Source organism: Vicugna pacos, chromosome 10 (assembly GCF_048564905.1).
Source record: "Vicugna pacos chromosome 10, VicPac4, whole genome shotgun sequence".
In the NCBI taxonomy this organism is placed as follows: Eukaryota; Metazoa; Chordata; class Mammalia; order Artiodactyla; family Camelidae; genus Vicugna; species Vicugna pacos.
In genome coordinates, this window is record NC_132996.1 from 11566689 (window position 1) to 11585184 (window position 18496).

The window sequence follows — 18496 nt, forward strand, 5'->3', positions numbered from 1 at the left end:
GAGAACCATGAATTCTCTCTTGGTTCTCTTGACCTTGGGCAAGATCTTGGGCAAACAGGATCTTCTCGGATCCTGTTTCCCCATCTGAATAATGAGGCAAAAATAATATCGTCCTGACAGCTCCTGGAGGTTGCCCAGAGGGCAGTCTAGGCACAGCACAGCAAATCACTTTGCTGCCAAGAAAGGCTACGAATTGCAAGACAGTTAGGCCTGGGAGGCCAGGTACCTGATCAGAGAATCACTTGGTTCTGTTAGGTAGTTGGATAAGCGGGGGCACTCGGCAGATAGGTGGGGGAGACAGAGGATGGTCTGGAAGGTGATGGTATGCCCGCCCCCGGCATAAAGGGACATTTCTTCCTCTAGTTGAGTGCCAGCAAGAAACCGGTGAGAACCTGACCGCCACAACTGCGCAGTAGCGAGAAGGACCTAACCGGACATGGCCCAATGCCCACTGTAATATAATTAACATTGCAGTTTAGGCCCCCCACCATGGGTGCATCATGGGTAAGGACATGTGCACAGAGGACAAACATGACTAGGCACTCCCGGGGCAAGAGCCATCAATCAATCAAAAGACCACCTCTAAGCGAGGGTAGAAGAGAAGGCAAACAAAGACCACCGCTATCCTCCCCTGGATCAGCCCACCTCCTGTTCTTGAAGGTGTACTTTCCCTTTGCTAAATAAATCGTTTAAAATCTTTCACTATACAACGCACCATCTCCTGTCTGAATTCTTATTTTTTAGGTAAGACAAGAGCTGGGGTCTTTTCCCTTCCTCTTTTGGAGTAACGTCCTCACTTTCTCAGAGGTTTCACAGCACACTGGGGGTCACTGTGTACGAAAAATAAAACTTGGTAGATGACCAAAGGGAAAGGTGCTCTCATGGGAAGGAAGGGGTGGCAGCAAGACCAAAGACAAAGAGGGCTTTATCCTGCAGCCACACTGGTCACTGACTGGGAAAACCGAGATGGACATGGGGCAAAGCCATCTGGGGCTCATGCCACTGGGCGATTGGGTAACCTGATCCCTGGCATTGAGCCCCAACTGGTTACACGTCACCCATCTCTGGCTGCATCAGTATCACAGCTTCAGGGGCCAGAGGGATGGATGAGAAGGGGGAGAGGGCCCCCTTGACAATCCATTTCCCTTGCCTGGCTGGCTGAAAGACCAAGTCTGGCTGGAAAACGAAGCCAGGAGGCCCCAATGTCCACCTATGTGAGAAGCAATTAGTCAACAGCCTGGGGTTTGGAGCAGGGGAGTTGCAGGATGAAGAGGCAGAGCGGTGATGCTCCAAACCCCCTAATCAGTAGGCTGGGCCTTTCCCACACATTCACACGGGGCTGACGGGCCCTCCCTGCCTGCCCACATCCAGGGCTGTCACACCCCCCATTCCATCTCAGTGGGGTGGAAAGACACCTGCCAGGGAGACTTTCCAGAGGTTATCAGGAGTGACCCAGAGAGAGGAGCCAGTACAGTGAGCACAGATGCCTTAGTGGCTGAGTGGCTGGGCCCTTCCCCTGGGGCCGCCTGGCAGGAGAGGCAGCGTTGGCTCTTACCGGGCGGCAGGGAGGGGGCCAGGAATTTGAGCCACTTTGTCCAGACTGGGGAGGGGTGGGGGAGGAAGAGAAAGGTGGGGCCAGACAGGAAGAGGAGAGCCCTCTGCCTCCAGCGTGCTGTTTAGCTGAGGGGCCTGAGGAGGACCTGGAAAGGCCTCGGACTTCAGACTCTACAGAGACAAGGCACTTCCTCACTGCGGGTCTTCAGGGAAGAGTAGACAGCGCTGCGATTAGATACATAAATTGTCCTGGTCCCTGGAAACACCTGCTGTCCCACATCTACTAAGTGTTCACCTCGTGCCTCCTGAAGGTGCAAGGATCCAGAGCCCGCCCAGAAACTTCCAGCAGCTGAGCTAGAAGATTCTCTGGAACCACAGCACTGCTGCCAGCCTGGCAGGGCCGGGGTGCCTTGCCCAGGGGAGGCTGCCCGCTGTGCCTGTGCCCAGCCCCGCTGACCAGGTACTGGGTGGACGGGTATGTCTGTGTGTTTCTGCTGAAGGGACGGGCAGGATTGGTGTTGAAGGCCAGTCCCCACAGCCTGGAGCTACACAGCTGGCCAAAACCTCAGTGCAGCCACCATGCTGTCCAAACCCAAACGTCGGGTGTCCTTGCCTGACAGTACGAACATGGATATATGTATGGGGAACAGGAGGCAGGTTATTTGCTGTGAAGTCTCTGATCAGGGAACTCAAGGGCTTGTGATTGTCCCACCTGTTGAGGCTACAAGTTGTGGGAAATGGACAGACTCAGAAGATGAGCTGCTCTGTACAAGTTCCTTGGCTTCTCTGAGCCTCGGAATATCCAGCAGCGAACGATTAAAATAGGTGTAATCGTGATGTCTCTGTCACTGGTCTATTGAAGGATCAGGGGAGATCATGCCTATGAACATGACAGCGACTATTTTTGCTGTTGTTTCCAAATACCAAGCTGTGTAACCTTGAACAAGTAATTTCAACCCCCTGGGGTGTGCTCCCTAGAAAATGAAGGGACTAAATTTCCACGAGTCCTTAGCAGCACTGACATTCTCAGCCCAAGAGAATGATCGGCTTCTCACAGTTTTGATTAACTGCCATCCTTGGGAGCTGCACGGTCCCCCTTCCCAAATGTGGCTGCAGTTTCCACCCACCCTCCCCTTCCTCCCTCAGATCTGCAGTCTTCCTGGAGAGTGAGCACAGCTGTATTTGTTGCTGCAAGAGCTGTGACATCCAGTCGGCAAGGAGCAATGGGGTGTTGACTGAAAAAGTGCAGAACCTCAAAGCTGAGAGTTTCGTTTTATTCAGCAGACATCTCTGAGGACTTAAGCCCAGGACATGGCTTCTCAGGTCGCTCTGAGAAACTGCTCCGAATAGGTGGGGGAGGAGCCGGGACACATAAGAGTTTTTGCAACAAAGACCACGTAGTCGGAACATCCAAAGATGACTGTTAGATAAAGAAAACCAGAAAGCTCAAGTTAAGGAATTTGGTGCTTTTCTATGTACGGGAAGGTGCTCATTGCAAAAAAAGTCTGGGCTCATTGAAATCCTTTCTTTGATATGCATCTTGCTGTCTAGGGCCAGTGTCCTGTTCTTTCTCATCCTGAGTTCCCTCAGAGGGCACCGTTGTGGGTGGTGGCAGAAGCGGGGCTGCCTGCTGGTTTCCAACCTGATTTCCCTCTAGCTCACTGTTGGGGGTGGCAGCAGTGGCTGATGACTTGATGGCCACAGCACCCTTCATTTACTGATATGGCAGGCAATAGTTTTCATTCACAGGGGGCTGTTGGCTGTGTATCCTTTTACAGGATGTAAGAAGGCTCAGCAGCCCTGAATTCCCAGTGCTCCCAGTTCCTATTTATCTTCCCTAACTGGGCATAACTAGAGGTGGACCTGAGCAGACCTAACTTGAGTACCAGCTTTGACGTTTACCAGCTGGGAGATCCTACAACCTTGTTTAACGTCTATACGCCCGTTTCCTCTCCGAGCTATGGAGCTATTCAACCTCGTGGGGATGTTCTGAGACTTAAATGAAAGGATGTTCATGATGTGTCTGAACGAGTGGCGGCAGTTGTGTGGTGTTGTTGCACGTTATACAGTATGGTTTCCCTGTAAGTGTTAACTTCTCATTGTCACTGCTGTTGGTGACCGTAACGGGACTGAGGTCAGCAGTTTCAGTCTCCTTCATCCAAACAAAAGAGCCAGAGATGGGGCCCCATTCAGGCAGGCATCAGCTTTCTGCAGCCCTGAACTTGAATAGCAGATAGAAATAAGACCCCAAGCATTATCATTCCATGTAAGCCACTGTTCATCAGTAACTGCGACTCTTCTAGGGGAACAGAAAGCTAAGGCTGGATATTTCTCACTTGTGTCCCCAAAGAGAGGTCCCTGGCTCTGTAAATTGCTCCAGGTCCCCCTCTCACCCTCCTCTGTGGGAAGGGCCATTCAAGGCACCAGGCCTCTGGTAGTGAATGAGCTGCTATTCATGAGCCAGTTAACAATCTCAGCATGGATCTGGGTTGAGAATGGACACAAAGGGGTGTTAGAAGAGCACCATCTAACGTGAAACCGGAACCCCTCCCTGGGTCGCGGACACATGTCCGGAGCCCCCGGGTCTCATCGCAGAGCACGGGGCCCATGCTTCTCCAGCAGACTTCACTCAGCAAACAAGATGCTGCGTTTACTCCAATCCCATTCATGCTTGGGAGAAAAAAATGCATCATTTTGCAGAGAAAAAAAAAAATAAGATGCAAAATCTTTCCCTCTTTCCACGTGCCTCCGTCCCAGCTTCTCAGAAATCTCCAGGCTCAATAAACTCAACTGACAAAGAAAGTGAGAAAGAAAATCTTCCACATAAATAAAATAAGAGATCAAGATGATTCAGACCCGCTCAGTTCCTTATTCTCCAGCTACCACACATTGAGAGCCTTGTCTGAGAACATTCTGAGTATATGATTTTATATTTATCTCAACAATCCCACAAGGTAAGTACTACTGTCAACCCCATTTTACAGATGAAGAAATTGAGATGAGAGATGTAAACGAACTTGCCCAAAGCCACACAGCTGCTAAGTGACCGAGTCAGGGTTTGGACCAGGATCTAGTTCATAATCACTAGAGGAATTCCTCTGGGTGTGGATGAAAGAACCAGAACAGGGTAACAATGATTTCTTAAACATTATCTCAATTTGCCCCAATGCTTTAAAGAAAGCTTATTGAACATTTACTATGAGCCAGATGCTTTCACACGTTTTTTGCTTCCTTTAGACCATCGTGAGATTAGTATTTTCTCTGCTTTACAGAGGAAACTGAGAGCCAGAGAGGTAAGGTGGCTGCCCGGTTCACACCGCCTACCAATGGCGGAGCTGGGCTTGGCACCTTGCTCTTGGAGCTCTGAGGCTGGGGCACTCCTCCCGACTCTGCAGTGGCTGGAGGCTGGAGCAGGCAGCTCCCTGGTGTTAGCTGTTTCTCTCTCCCTTCCAGGGCGGATTCACCATGTGCTCTGAGACAGGCTCCAGGTGCACAGGCATGCTGCTCCTGACCTTGGCCACGACAGCCATCATCGCCAACCTCCTGCTGTACTTTCCCAATGGGCAGGTGCTGGCGTCTGCCAAGGTCACAAATTTGGTCTGGTTTTTCCACGGCTTTCTTGGAGCTGGACTCTTGGTAAGAACAAGGTTGAGCTTCCTTACCTCCTCCAGGTGAAGGGTGCCACTGAACAATCTTCAAGTCACAGAGCAATGCATCTCATCTGGGGCCACCTTCCCTGGTCCCCCAGAGCACGGCCAGCTGCTCCTCCTCTGTACTCACAGCACATGATACACGACCCTCTCCGCACTGGCACATCATGCTGCAAACATCTCTTATACGCCTGCCTCCCCCATTAGGCTGTGAGCTTGTTAAGAGCACGGTCCAAGTCTCATTCACCAAGTCTCAGGCCCTCTACAGTTCCTACCTAGCAAAGTGCCGGCTTAGACTAGAGCTTAATATGTGGTTGTTAGGGAACCACCCGCTTTATAAAAAGCACAACAGAGCATCTGTCAGGTTCATCAGGTCTCAAGACGACCATCTCGAAAAATAAATTGAGCAGCTCCCATCAAGGCTTCCCTAGGCTAAATCATGGGGTTGGCAAACTCCTTCTGTAAAATGCCAGATAGTGAATATTTCCAGCCTTATGGGCCACAGGGTCTCTTGCTTCAATTACTCAACTCTGCCATCACAGGGCAAAAAGCAGCCATTGATAGTATGGAAACAAACGGGAATTGCTATGTTCCAATAAAACTTGATTTATAAAAACCGGCAACCTGCTGGATTTAGCCCACAAATTGTAATTCGTTGCCCCCTGAGATAGATATTGAGTGTTTTGTCTTCTTTTCCACCTTTGTTTTCAGTTGGCTCTCCTCTCCCAGGCAACCAGGGTCTCTTATGAAAAGGTCATGTGTTTATGTGAGACTCCAGTGCCAGGCACTGAGCAGGTGTTCAGCAAATGCATAAATGAATATATGAAAGATAAAGAACTCTCAGGAAAAGGTGACCATCTCCCTTCCTGTTTCTCCCCCATAGTAGACATAATGATGTCTCAAGTTGCATCCAGTGACACCTGCCCCTCCCATCCTGGCAGGGCTGGTCCTTCTCTTCCTGCACAAGAGAACCTCTAAATCAGCAACATCTCAGCAAAGGCTGACTGTGGCTCAGCTTGGAGCCCTACCTAAGGGGCAGTGCAGACCTAGTTGTGTAACAGACCGTGCTGAAATCATGAGTCTGCCCCTGACCTGCTGGACATCCTCCCTGAGATTCAGTAAAAGGAGAATCAAACCCATCTCACCAGGAGGTGGGGAACATTCAATGGAATAACCTACACAGAGCATCCCGCATGTACCTGGCAGCCAGTAAAATGCAATCTGTCCTCCTTCCTGGCTCAGATTAACAGCTCCGTTACCTTCTCTGCAGATTCAGCCAAGCGCCATCTCCTGCCCTTACCCACCCTCCTTATTTCTGCAGGATAGGTTTGCATTTCTCAGCTCCACCGCCAGGCAAGTCTTGAAACTCCCCTTAGCCTCACTCTCCCCATCTGCAGTATATATAGCTACACCAGCACCCAACTTCTCTCAAGATATAGATGAGCAAACACAGTGCCTATTGAAAGGCATCAAGCAGCTCGAGGAAATGTAGGTTTCCTATTTGCGGAATCTCAGGTTCATTGAAAGAGAGTGAACCAGAGGGAAGACATTCCCTGGTCCTGGGGAAAGCAGAGTGGAGCCCGGCTCAGTCAGGGACCAGACACCCCGTCTGCATAGCATCCCTTAATACTGCTTGTCCAACCTGCACTCCAGCTTTCCAACACAACCTCCCAGGACCTCCTAGAAGGAGGGTTATACTTGTATATTCACAATGAAATGGAGATAAAATAAACAGGACAGAATCGGTCCATGAAGTTGGATAAAATGAAAACCAATGAGCCTTCCCCTTTTCTATCTTTCCTTTTCTTTTTTTTTCCCTCCTTGTTTCTTTCTCTCTCTGTTCAGTCCACTTTAGAGTTCACTCTATGCCTTCACTCATGCCTGGCTAAGGAAAACTAAGGCAGTGGCTATGGGGTTGGAGAGAGAACAGAGCATTTGACTCATATTAAAAGGTGGAGTTGGTAGGACCTGAAGACTGATCTCGGGGGGGTGGGGTGGGAGGAGGCATCAGGTTGGCTGCAGCATTCAGACCCAGGCACCAGAAGATGGTAGTGGTGTTCCTTGGGGCAGGGACCTCAGGAGGCGGGCAGAGGCTAAGCTCTGTTCCACGTCCACGCTGAGGGAGCAGAGAATGGGTGGACAGGGATCAGAGACCAGGAGAGAGGCAACCTTGAGAACCAACGGGAAGAGGTGACAGAGAACCCCGGAGGCAGTGGGTTTGAACAGATTGAGAGGAGAAATGAGCCCAAGTCAAAACCCCAGGGGATCCTGCAAATTGAGAGGTAGGCAGAGGGAGGGAAAAGTGGGAAGGAGACTGAGAACGAACGGCTAGGAAGTCTGAGGCAAAGCAGAAAAGAGGAAAGTGATAAAAGCCAAGGAGAAAGTCTCGAGAAGGAGAGAGGAATCTCAGTGTCAACTGCAGTGGCAGGGATATAGCTGGGGCCTGAAGGGCATCCGGCACCCAGGAAGGTGCGGGTGGACCTTGGCGGGAGCACTGCCTGGGTGGGGGTGGTGGGGACCCCAGACTGCAGAGGGCTGAGGAAGGAGTGGAGGCGAGGAGCTGGGCTCCGAATGAGGGATGAATGGCAGAGCTACCCTCCTGACACACAAAAGGCCAGAAAAAGCTCTCAAAAGCCACAAGGGACACCACAGGCCACAGCAAGTACAACCACCAGTGTAGCATCCGCTCCATGCCCAGCACTGTGTAAGGATCCACAAGGGGTAAAACCCAAATTCACAGCTCCTGCCCTTTAATAGTAATTGTAACAGGCATTTGCACAAAGGTTTCAACTGCATCAAATGCTTGCACACATATTATTTCATTTGCTTCCACGTCTCTGTGAGGTGCGATTGTTACCTCCATCCTATAGGTAAGGAAATGGGGTCCGGGCAGATTAAGTCATCTGACTGCAGCCACACACGGCAGGCACCTGGCAGAACTGGGACTCAAACATCTGTCTGAGTCGTAAACCTGTTATCTCTCCATTTTGCCACCATCTGACACACACGTGCACATGCAACACAGGACACAGAGCTACGCCAGCAGAGGCCCTGCTCTGCACATGCCCTGATGAAACAAGACACGGAGGTGCCTGGAGTGGGGCTGGGGCAGCTCCAGAAAGTGCTGTTTTTCAGAAGAGACAAGAAAACCGGGCCACGCGAGTCCCCACCTCCCCACCCTCCCTGCCAGGTAGACAGCCATCACACAGACAGTGGCCATGACCACAGTGCGTGAGGACTCTGTGAGGCCCCAGCAGCACACCGTCTCCTAGGCAGGGCAGTCCCGGGCAGCCTCCCCACATTCTTGCTGGAAGCCAGCTCGTAATCTCAGCAAGGTTGCTGTCTCAGGAAAGCCAATGCCAAGAATAACGGCTATTTTCAGGGAGCCATGGGCTCCCCCAGAACTTCTGAGGTTAAAATGGGGCATCTGGGACAAGCACGACATAAACTGAACTGGGGACTCTAGGGACTGAGAGACAGAGTCCCAGTTTCTTTCCATGTGTAGCTAATGGTTGTTTTCCAGCAATATTATTTACAATATTCTTATTAAGACCATTCGGAGGGACAGCTTAGGACTAGTCAGAGGCGTGGTCTGCAGTCACGCCGGGACCTGACTGGAGGGCTGCACTAGGGAGAGATCTGCACGAGCCTGCAGTCCCTAGCTCCTGTGCTCCTTCAGACCAAGGGAGATACACACACACACAAATAATTCAGCTCAGTGGAGTGAGTCCCCGCTGCAGGGGTGGCCTAGGGTCTGCAGAAGAGGAAACAACTAACCCTACCCTTGGGATCCAAGAGAGGCATCCCAGAGAAGCAGCTAGCTGAGCTGTCCTGCACAGAACTAGTAGGCATTTGCCAGGCAGAGAAGGGAGGAGGCTGTTCCAGGCAAAGAATGCGGTTTGTGTAAAGGCAGAGGAACATCACAGAGTAAGATGCCTTCCCAGAAACCGTGCAGCGTGGTGTGGCTGGAGCAAGGGCTACTTAAGGGAAGAAATGATAGGAAACAGTGCTGACCTGCAGATGGAGGCTACGCTGTGTAGGACCTTGTGGACCACGCTGACGAGCCAGCTCCTCACCCCTGAGTAATTCACCCACAAATACTCAGTGAGCACCTGCTATGAGCTAGCACTGTTCTGGGCATCATCAGCGACCCAGCAGTGAAAAAACAAACCAAGCTCATACTCTCCTAGGGCTTACATTCCAGTGGAGAAGAGAAAAATCGTAAACAATCAACTGTGGGACATGATGTCAGCTGGTGAGTGCTAGGAAGCAAATGAAGCTTTCAGTGGGTCGTAAGAGAGCTGGAGCAAGGGAAGCCTAAGCACCTTGGAACCTAGTGTGATGGAATCGACCCATTCCCGCTAAAGAGAGAGAGCTGATAATAAGGCATGCCCAGCACACTCTTCCCCAGCACACTGGACACCCACCGCCAAATCCTAAAACTGAGTTCTCCCTTTACTAGGTGCCATGTCACCACCCCAGCCCCCAGTGAGGCTTTGTAAAGTCTGCAAACCAGCTGGGAGCTGGCTGAAGTTTGCTTTGCACCAAGTCTGTTTTGCTTTACAGTGAATTGGATGCCTTTGGGGGGGTATACATCTTCCAGTTCTCCGGGTCCCACCACACTCTCTGTGGCGTTATACCAGGACACGTTTTCTTACTTAAAATTACCTGCCTGGCCTCTAAAGGCATGTGCGTTGGCAATCCCCACCCCTACCTTAGACAACCAGGTGAAAGAGTACATTTGGGTAGGCAACAATCACCTTTAACGTCAACCACATCCCAATCACACATTCCCCAGGGTATGTCGAGGTCGCCTTGGTGAGAAGCAAGGATGCCCCAGATGCTTGCATCAGCAAATACATTTACCAATCATCGCTCAGGGTGAGATGATTTTTTTTCATAAAGTTCATCCATTCTGTATTATTTCTTGTTCTTGACCCATGCCCCTATCATGCCCCCCATCTTCCTGCCACCTCACAGTGCCAGAAGCAGTATGGGGAAATGTCATCACAAATTGCACCACCATGTCCCTGGGTCCTGATTCCTCACTGGACACTGTGGTAAGAGCTGCTGACCCAGAGCTCAGAACCCAGCAGTGGGAGGAGAATGGGTCTGCTCGGTGCAGCAGGATGGGCAGGCAGGAAGGAAGGAACCATTTGTTTTGCTGGGGCAGGGGTCACTGAACACTACAAAGAGGAGATGTACTGGTCTCCTGTAGCTGCTATAACAAATTACCACAAATCTGATGGCTTAAAACATGAGAAATGTATTCTTTTATAGCTCTGGAGGCCAGAAGCTCTCACTGAATGTGCTGGCAGGGCTCTCTGTTCTGGGCTGTAGGGGAAAATCATTCCTTGCCTCTTCCAGCTTCTGGTGGCTGTTGGCATTCTTTGGCTTATAAAGACATCACTCCAATCTCTGCCTCTGTCTCTACATCGCCTTCTCCCCTGTGTCTCTCAGAACTCCTGCGTCTCTCTTACAAGGATACATGTAATTGCCTTTAGGGTCCACCCGGATAGTCCAAGATAACGCCTCCTGTTAAGATCCCAGCTCAGTCACATCTTTTGTCCTATAAGGTCACACCAACCAGTACTGGGATTAGGAAGTGAATGTATCTTTGGGGGTCCTCTTGTTCAGCCTCCCACAGAAGATAACCTCTGAACTGGCCATTTGAGGGTGAATAGGAGTTTACCTGATGGCGAAGGGTGAAGGGCATACTCAAAGGTGCAGAGGCAGGGAAGTCCCGGTGTTTCATGGGAGCCCACTAGCGGGTGTGTCAAGAGTCTCGACGGAGGAGAGAGGAGGCTCTGGAGGCAGGTCAGGAGCAGGTACGATGTCCGAGGTTTGTGTTGTATCCTACAAGCAATGAGGATCCTTAGACGTTTTCAAATAGCTAGAGTTTCGGAACTTTGTTCCAAAAAGGTAACATTCCCTTCATTTCAAGAGCATTTCCTTTGCCACAGGTTATGGTGCCGGCAGTAATGCTGCTGAGAGCGGGTGGAGAGGGCTGCTGGGCTCACAGACACGGGGTAAGTACCGTGGGGTCTACAGAAATGTTTAGCCTTCCACCCACAGCCCAGAAGGGCTTATTTCCTAGGCTGTGAGCTTTCTCTCTTCTAAAGGCTAGACTGTTAACCCACTGACTATAGTTCAGGACTTCTAATACCCTCCTTTTATCTATTTATTTTTATTGAAGTATAGTTGATTTACAACATTGTGCTAGTTCAGGTCAGAGCATAGTGATTCAGCATTTCTGCACATTATATTCCACTACAGGTTATGACAAGCTAATGGGCGTTAATTCCCCATGTTACACAGTATACTCTTCTTGTTTGTCTATTTTATATATAGCAGTTTGTTTCTTTCAATCCCATACCTCTAATTTGTCCCTCCCCATCCCTTCTCCCATTTGAGAACCACAAGTTTGTTGTCTATATCTGTGAGGCTACTTCTGTTTTGCATATACATTCACTTGCATTATTTTTGTAGACTGCACATCTAAGTGGCTAATACCTTCCTTCTAAAGCACAGCAATATCATTCAGGGCTCTTGTCAACAGCGATGGGGACTGTTGCATGAGATCCCAGGAAAATTGAGCCTGGAGAGGGTGTGAAGGGAGCCATTTATACACATAGCCTGTGAGCTCTGGTAGACCAGCCTGTGGGGTTTGGTTGGTTATTTCTGTCTGTCTGTCTGTCTGTCTGTCTGTCTGTCTGTGGGAAGTCTAGGACCCTCCATCCTTTGAGTTTCTTATTCCCCTAGTAGCCCGTGGAATAACACATCACAGAACTGGGATTTGAGCGAGAAGGGACACTGAAGGGAGTTTGTATTCTCAAAAACACTTTCACAGAAAAGGGAGGCCTCCTACACTGTTGGTGGGAATGTAAATTGGTGCAGCCACTATGAAGAACAGTATGGAGGTTCCTTAAAAAACTAAAAATAAAGTTACCATATGATTTAGCAATCCTACTCCTGGACGTATATCTATAAGAGACAAAAATTCTAATTTGAAAAGACACATGTACCCCAATGTTCATAGCAGCACTATTTATAACAGCAAAGACATGGAAACAACCTAAATGTCCATCAGCAGAGGACTGGATAAAGAAGTTGTGGTCTATTTACACAATAGTATTCTACTCAGCCATAGAAACGAATGAAATAGTGCCATCTGCAGCAACATGGATGGACCTGGAGATGGTCATTCTAAGTGAAGTAAGGCAGAAAGAGAAAGAAAAATACCATATGATATCACTTATATGTGAAATCTAAAAAAAAAATAAGACAAATGAACTTATTTAAGAAATAGAACCAGACTCATGGACATAGAAAACAACCTTATGGTTACCAAAGGGAAAAGTGGATGGGGGAGGGATAAACTGGGAGTTTGGGATTAGCAGATACGAACTCCTACATATAAAATAGATAAACAACAAGGTCCTACTGTATAGCACAGGGAACTATATTCAATATCCTATAATAAATCATAACAGAAAAGAATATTAAAAAAGAACATATATGTATATGTGTATATATATATACACATATACACACACGCACATATATATAATTGAATCACTTAGCTGTACACCTGAAACTAAAACAACATTTTAAGTCACCTATACTTTAATTTAAAAATTTTTAAATTAAAAAACCCTCTTTCACAGATGCTCTCTTACAATGGCCCCGTGAAGAACAGAAGGCTGACCCTCTCTAAGTGCATCCATTATGTACGTCTGGTTCCTGACCCATGGCCCTCTTATATCACTGCTCTTTCAGAAGCAACATGGCTGGTTGAAACCAGAGGAAATGTTGCCACAATTTTACAAACATGTCCCCATTTGACCAACAGGAAAGGAAAAGACCAGAGAGGCTGAGTGGCCTGGCCAGATTCGCATGGCTGTGATTTTAGATCTGGGAAGCACACTTGGGATTACTTACCCAACCCAGATACAGTGTAAGCTCCTTTCTTCAAGGTGAGGTTCACATGTTATCATCTATGTACCCGCCTCCATGCCCCACGCAGATGCCTGACACACAGCTGGGTGTCAGGACACACCCAGTGAAGGCTGACCGAGCCCGGGCTCGTCTTGGTCTCCCAACCCCCACGATTGTGCTCTTTCCCACATACACAACTGCTTCCCAATGTCCCTGCTCACAGCAAGCTGTTCACTGCTCTTATACTTCTAGTTCATCACTGTCTCACTTCTATTTTCTGCTCCCAAAGTCCCCTCTCCCAATCCTTGCAGCCCCCAATCAGACCCTCCAGGGAGAACTTAGCCCCCACCGTCATCTGAGGACCATCTCCAAGGAGCTCCCTGAGTCATTCCACCCAGCCCCGGCCGTTCCCCTCCCTCACTTCCTGTGGTAAGAAAGACACAACATGGACGTGTCAGGAATAAAAGCTCATGCTTTGAAGCAAACAAGTCCATCAGCTTTGCCCCAGCTGAATATGCTAACGTGCCAGAAGGTCGCCTTTCCCTGACACTTGCCTTGCTGTGATGCTCCCTCATCCATCCAGTGCACACATTTATGGAGTTTGTACACAGTACAGGGCCCTGTGTTGGTCACTGACTCAGGTATTAGAAAAATGATTATTCATTTACTCACCCAATCATACAACAAATACCACCAGGATGCCGAATGAGTTTCATTTAGGTTTCACACAGAGCCAACCCCAGCTGATCGGTTGCTCTGTTTTGAGAAGGACTGTGAGGCTTTCTCTCCCAGGGCAAGAGTGCTGAGATCAATCATTGATGTCTGCTGTGAGTGCAGACGGGGGGCTGTGAGCACACTTACATCACGTGCCAGGCAGCGGTTAGGCACTGGGAGCCCAACGGTGAGTAAGTCACATTTCCCGCTCACAGTCTTGTAGCAGGTGATTTCATTCTTTAGAATTGCAAATGGAGCAGATAAATGGACAGAGGTCTTCTCAGCTCTAGTACCCCATTTTTTTGTGCATTTAGGAAGCAAAACAAGGATGCCTACCTGGTCTGGCATCTGTAAGAGAAGATTTACCCTTTCAGCCGCTCTGACTTTCTGGTTCTGTTCCATTGCAGATGCTGCTTCCTGTGCTCTTGGCCATACTGGGCACTATGGGGGCTGTGTATTGTGTGGTCATTTCTTCACTGGGTCTGCTCAGCGGCCCCTTCTGTGACACAGGCAGTGGAAACTACACCTACCCTTTCAGGAACGACACCCTGGAGTGAGTAGCCTTTACAGACTTAGATCAGTGTCCAGGATCTAAAGACGATACGGTGATGATCACAGAGCGTGTGCTCTCAGACTGACTGTCCAGTAATGGAGCCAGTTGCTTCCAATCATACATGGTATCTTGGTCCTCTCTCTGCACCAAACCAACAATTCTGCTCTCAGATCACCCATCTCTAGGAGGTGACTGGCCAAGGCAAGTTGTGCCCATGAATTAAGCAGTTCAGTATAATACCTTGACTTCATTAGCATCAGTTTTTAAACTCAACTGGGTATGTGCTGAGGGCCTGCTTAGTACTGACTAGGCACTGTGATTAAGAGAAAGGAGGATGGAGGAAGGATATGGCAAATTGTATATTTGCAACTTGCTCATTCACAATCTCACTGGGAGACTTCATAACCAAATTTGCAGATCTTTTTTGTGATGACAGCCTATCAATAAGCAATGTTGTGGTTAGACCAGTCCTTGTGGTTCTTATTTTGATTGCAGGATGCTCTTCAGCATAACTATCAAGAAACTTTGGAAAAAATAAAGATTTCTTACATATACAACCCGGAAATGACACAACATACCTGGGGACACACAGCGAGGTCGCCAGGAGGGAAAAAGAAAGAGACAGAGAGAGAGAGCAGGCCTGGGGTTCTGCCTTTATTGGGGTTGAGGGTGGAGGTCTAGGGTTTTGTGGGCTCACTATTGATGAATTTAAAACATAAGAGCAGGAAATCTAAGCACAGGAATAGAAAAAGCAAGTGGCCCAGGAGGTCGTTTACTGAAATCAACCAAGATCTCTAAAACAAAGGAGCCTCAGTCAGGCAAGGAGGCCCGGCTCTTTATCTAGTTGTGAGGCTGGAAATGTGTTTACTCCAGATAGACCTCTTTGAAGTGGATGCCATACAGGCAATCAAAGCTTAAGTTAGGCACTTAAGAAAAACGAACTGTCAGGGTTTACACTGCAGAGCTGCACAAATACCCTGACATGGCGGGCCCCGTGATGCCCGCTGATTTTCCTAAAGGAACAGGAAAGGAAACCCAGCACCACTGACTGAGAAAGACGCTGCTTCGCTCCCATTTCATGTTCTCTCCCTGGTAAAGCTCATCCATCCCTATGGCTTTCACAGCCCTCCATCTCTACATAAATAATCCCCAGAGGTCTATCTCTAGCTCAGATCTCTCTTCTGAATCCCTGACCCAAATACCAGTAATTTCCTCTTTGAAATTTCCTCTTGAAAATCTCACATCACTTCAATATTAATACAACCAAGCCCTTGACGTCCCCTGGCAAGTCTCCTCTCTGCCACCCCCAGCCCCTTAGATGGCACCTAAAACCTGTTGAGTCATTGATTCTTCTCCCTTCTCACGTCTCACTTTCAATCCACCACCAAATCCTGTCAGTTCTACCTGGACAATACACCTTGAGCCTGGCCACTGCTCTTCGCCTGGTCTGTCACCACCCAATTCCAAATCTGAACACTCTGGCCTCCGTGCCTACACCAGCCCTCCAGCAGTTCCATTTTGCCCTTCAATCCTTTCACCTTTTTTTCACAAGGGATTTTTGTAAAATGTAAAAGTGCTGATGAAGGCCAAGAAATCTTTACATTTAAGGAAAATGCGATCTCGCTGAGAACTCAACAGACCAGTATGGATATGGTGGAAGGCAGAGATTAATTAAGGCAGATACCAAATAATACATAGATTGATTAAATGGGGCCTGAAAACATATTCCATTTTCTGTTTGTCCAACTATACCTTCTGATTCCAAATTCCTCTTACCGTTTGGGCTTACATGCTGTTTCCTGTTAGAGTGCACACTTCTCCTCTGGGCTGCTGCCCGCTTCAGGCCAGGTGACTCCATCTTTCCCCAGAAAACCTTCTCCAGCTACTCTAGACCTCTAGACCTCCCCGTCCTATGATAATAATGATTAAGAGGCTGCCGGCTGCATGGCAGGCACTGGGCCAATCCCCTCAGCTACGTGATGCTACTGATGCTATTTTAGCCACATTTTACACATAAGGTATCTGACATACAGGAACGCTTGGGGAACTACTGGGGCCAGGGCAGATTGCATGCATGTATCAGTCAACAGCACGTGGATTATTTTGAACTAAAGCTACTTAAGAAAGAGCTAACACAAGAGAGACACTCTGACCCTTCTCTCTTGTTTCTCTGAAAGCAGAAAATAAACCTCTCCTGTGAAAGCCACACTCCCTGCATTTGGGGGCAGGACACCCTCATCACCAGAGATAGGGCATTCGGGGCCGAGAAGTCTGTGTAACCAAACCTTTCTACTTCTTTAATTTAATACAAATCCCAAACTGTTTTGATGCTTTACTTATTAAGCATCCAGCGCTAAGTTTCTTTGTCCTGTCAATTTCTCAAAAATGTATTGTTTGTCTAAAAAGTATGAAAGCTGCCTGTGTGGCCACTTCTTAGGTCCCATTTCTATGAGACCTCCCTGGGCATGAATTAAAATTTGTTTCTTTTTCTCCGGTTCATCTGCGTGTGTCAATTTTATTATTAGCCCAGCCACAAGACCTCGAGAAGGGTAGAGGGGGAAATTTGCCTGTCCCCGACGCAGCTTATCTAAAACTTCTTAGTGAGGGGGCTGGGATTTGGCCCTGGATCTGTGGGACTTCAGAGTCCAAGCTCTGAGTCACTCCTTACTGCCTCAGAGAGCCTTAGAGCAGTTCCAACCTTGAATCACACGATTTCCCACTTCCTCCTGTGCTCTCTGGCACGGCCATGTCTGCACCCACAATGCTTTGCTGAGATGCCCTGCTGTGAGAGGGAGAGACGTGTGTTCGACCCCCCCACCAATGGGAAGAATGAAGATGAGAGCAACGTATTAGACTGGTGCTTCTCACGTGCTTCTAAGCAGCGGCTCTCTCCCTTTCCTGTCCCTCCAAGCGAGGCTAACCGTCTCCCTTGTCCTGGTAGGAACAGCTACTTATTCAATCAGCCCAGCTGGACCACCTGCCAAGAGCCTGAACACATCGTCCTCTGGCACGTGGTCTTGTTCTCCATCCTCCTGGGGATCGGCGCGGTGGAAGCTGCCCTTTGCCTCAGCCAAGCTGTCAGCGGACTCTGTGACATCTTCTGTGGCACATGCATCCGAAAAGGACAGGTCGGTGTTTCCAGAACCCTGGCATTTTCAAGTCATTCCCCCTGCCTATTCCGCACATCTCCCTCCTGCCCTGACCCCACACTCCCAGAGGTAATCCAGTAATCAGAAAACGCCTTCTGAAATGTAGGACTTAATTTTCTTTCAGGTGACCATAACTGGCTTGTGACCAGCCCGAGAAATCACAACTGACTGGCAGAGTCCCCTAGGTTGAGAAGGACTGGATTTGGTGAATGTCAATCCCCACCATTCTGAGAAGCTGAGGGAAAGCCCCCAGTCTTTATAAAAGTCAACAGTTTCAATCTTCTTTACTAGAATCAAGATTGTTGTTTCCCCCAAATGATCTCTAAGAATCATATAAGAAATCACATGGCTGTAAATAATAAAAAAATTTAATAATAATACAATAATAGACACTTAAATGTATTCAGCTGTTACTATATCCCAGGCCTGGTGCTAAGCACTTTATCTGCATCATTTCAGTTAATCCTACAAAGCAAGTTGCATTATAATGCCATCTTACAGGTGAGGAAACTCTGGCTCAGACAGGTTCAGTTACTTGTCCAAAGTCAATAAATTGAAGTTTTGAACTTGAGCCTGATTCCAATATTTATATTCTTGACCACTCTCCAGTGGTACTCAAACCACTGGACTTGTTCCATGGATTGTAATAGGTGTTATTCATTTACCAAAAAAGGGGTCGGGGAGACTCTGAGGTCAATTTAATTTTGGATACACTGGATTAAACAAAGCATGACAGGTTTCTCTGCTACAGGACTTGTCAGAACCTTTACAAAGCCAGTGTGCATGGCTAATCTCCAGGAAGAGAACAGTAAATGCACAATACCCCAGGAGTCTTATTTGGCCACAGAACCCTCTTCTCCTGAAACAATTTTTATGGGTCTAATATTCCATGGTGCACACTTTGAAAAAGACTACATGACTCAGTAATAAATGGTGGA

The 18496-nt window shown here is 48.4% G+C and overlaps 1 protein-coding gene across 1 annotated transcript; it reads left to right on the top strand.

The window, feature by feature from the left end:
- Positions 1–500: 500 nt before the first annotated feature.
- Positions 501–17780, top strand: LOC140698762 (transmembrane 4 L6 family member 1-like). The gene is made up of 7 exons (XM_072969776.1): positions 501–504; positions 2982–3041; positions 5036–5190; positions 11168–11233; positions 14264–14409; positions 17351–17537; positions 17683–17780. Exons 1-7 carry the CDS (start codon positions 501–503, stop codon positions 17701–17703), a joined length of 639 nt encoding a protein of 212 aa, XP_072825877.1. The 3' UTR covers positions 17704–17780.
- Positions 17781–18496: the final 716 nt, after the last annotated feature.

What these genes read in the sequence shown, in the direction of transcription:
- LOC140698762 (XM_072969776.1), top strand. An exon ending in TTTTCTATGTACGGGAAGGT is followed by an intron (nt 3,042 to 5,035) that starts GCTCATTGCAAA and finishes GCTCTGAGACAG; the next exon opens with GCTCCAGGTGCACAGGCATG. An exon ending in GCTGGGCTCACAGACACGGG is followed by an intron (nt 11,234 to 14,263) that starts GTAAGTACCGTG and finishes GTTCCATTGCAG; the next exon opens with ATGCTGCTTCCTGTGCTCTT.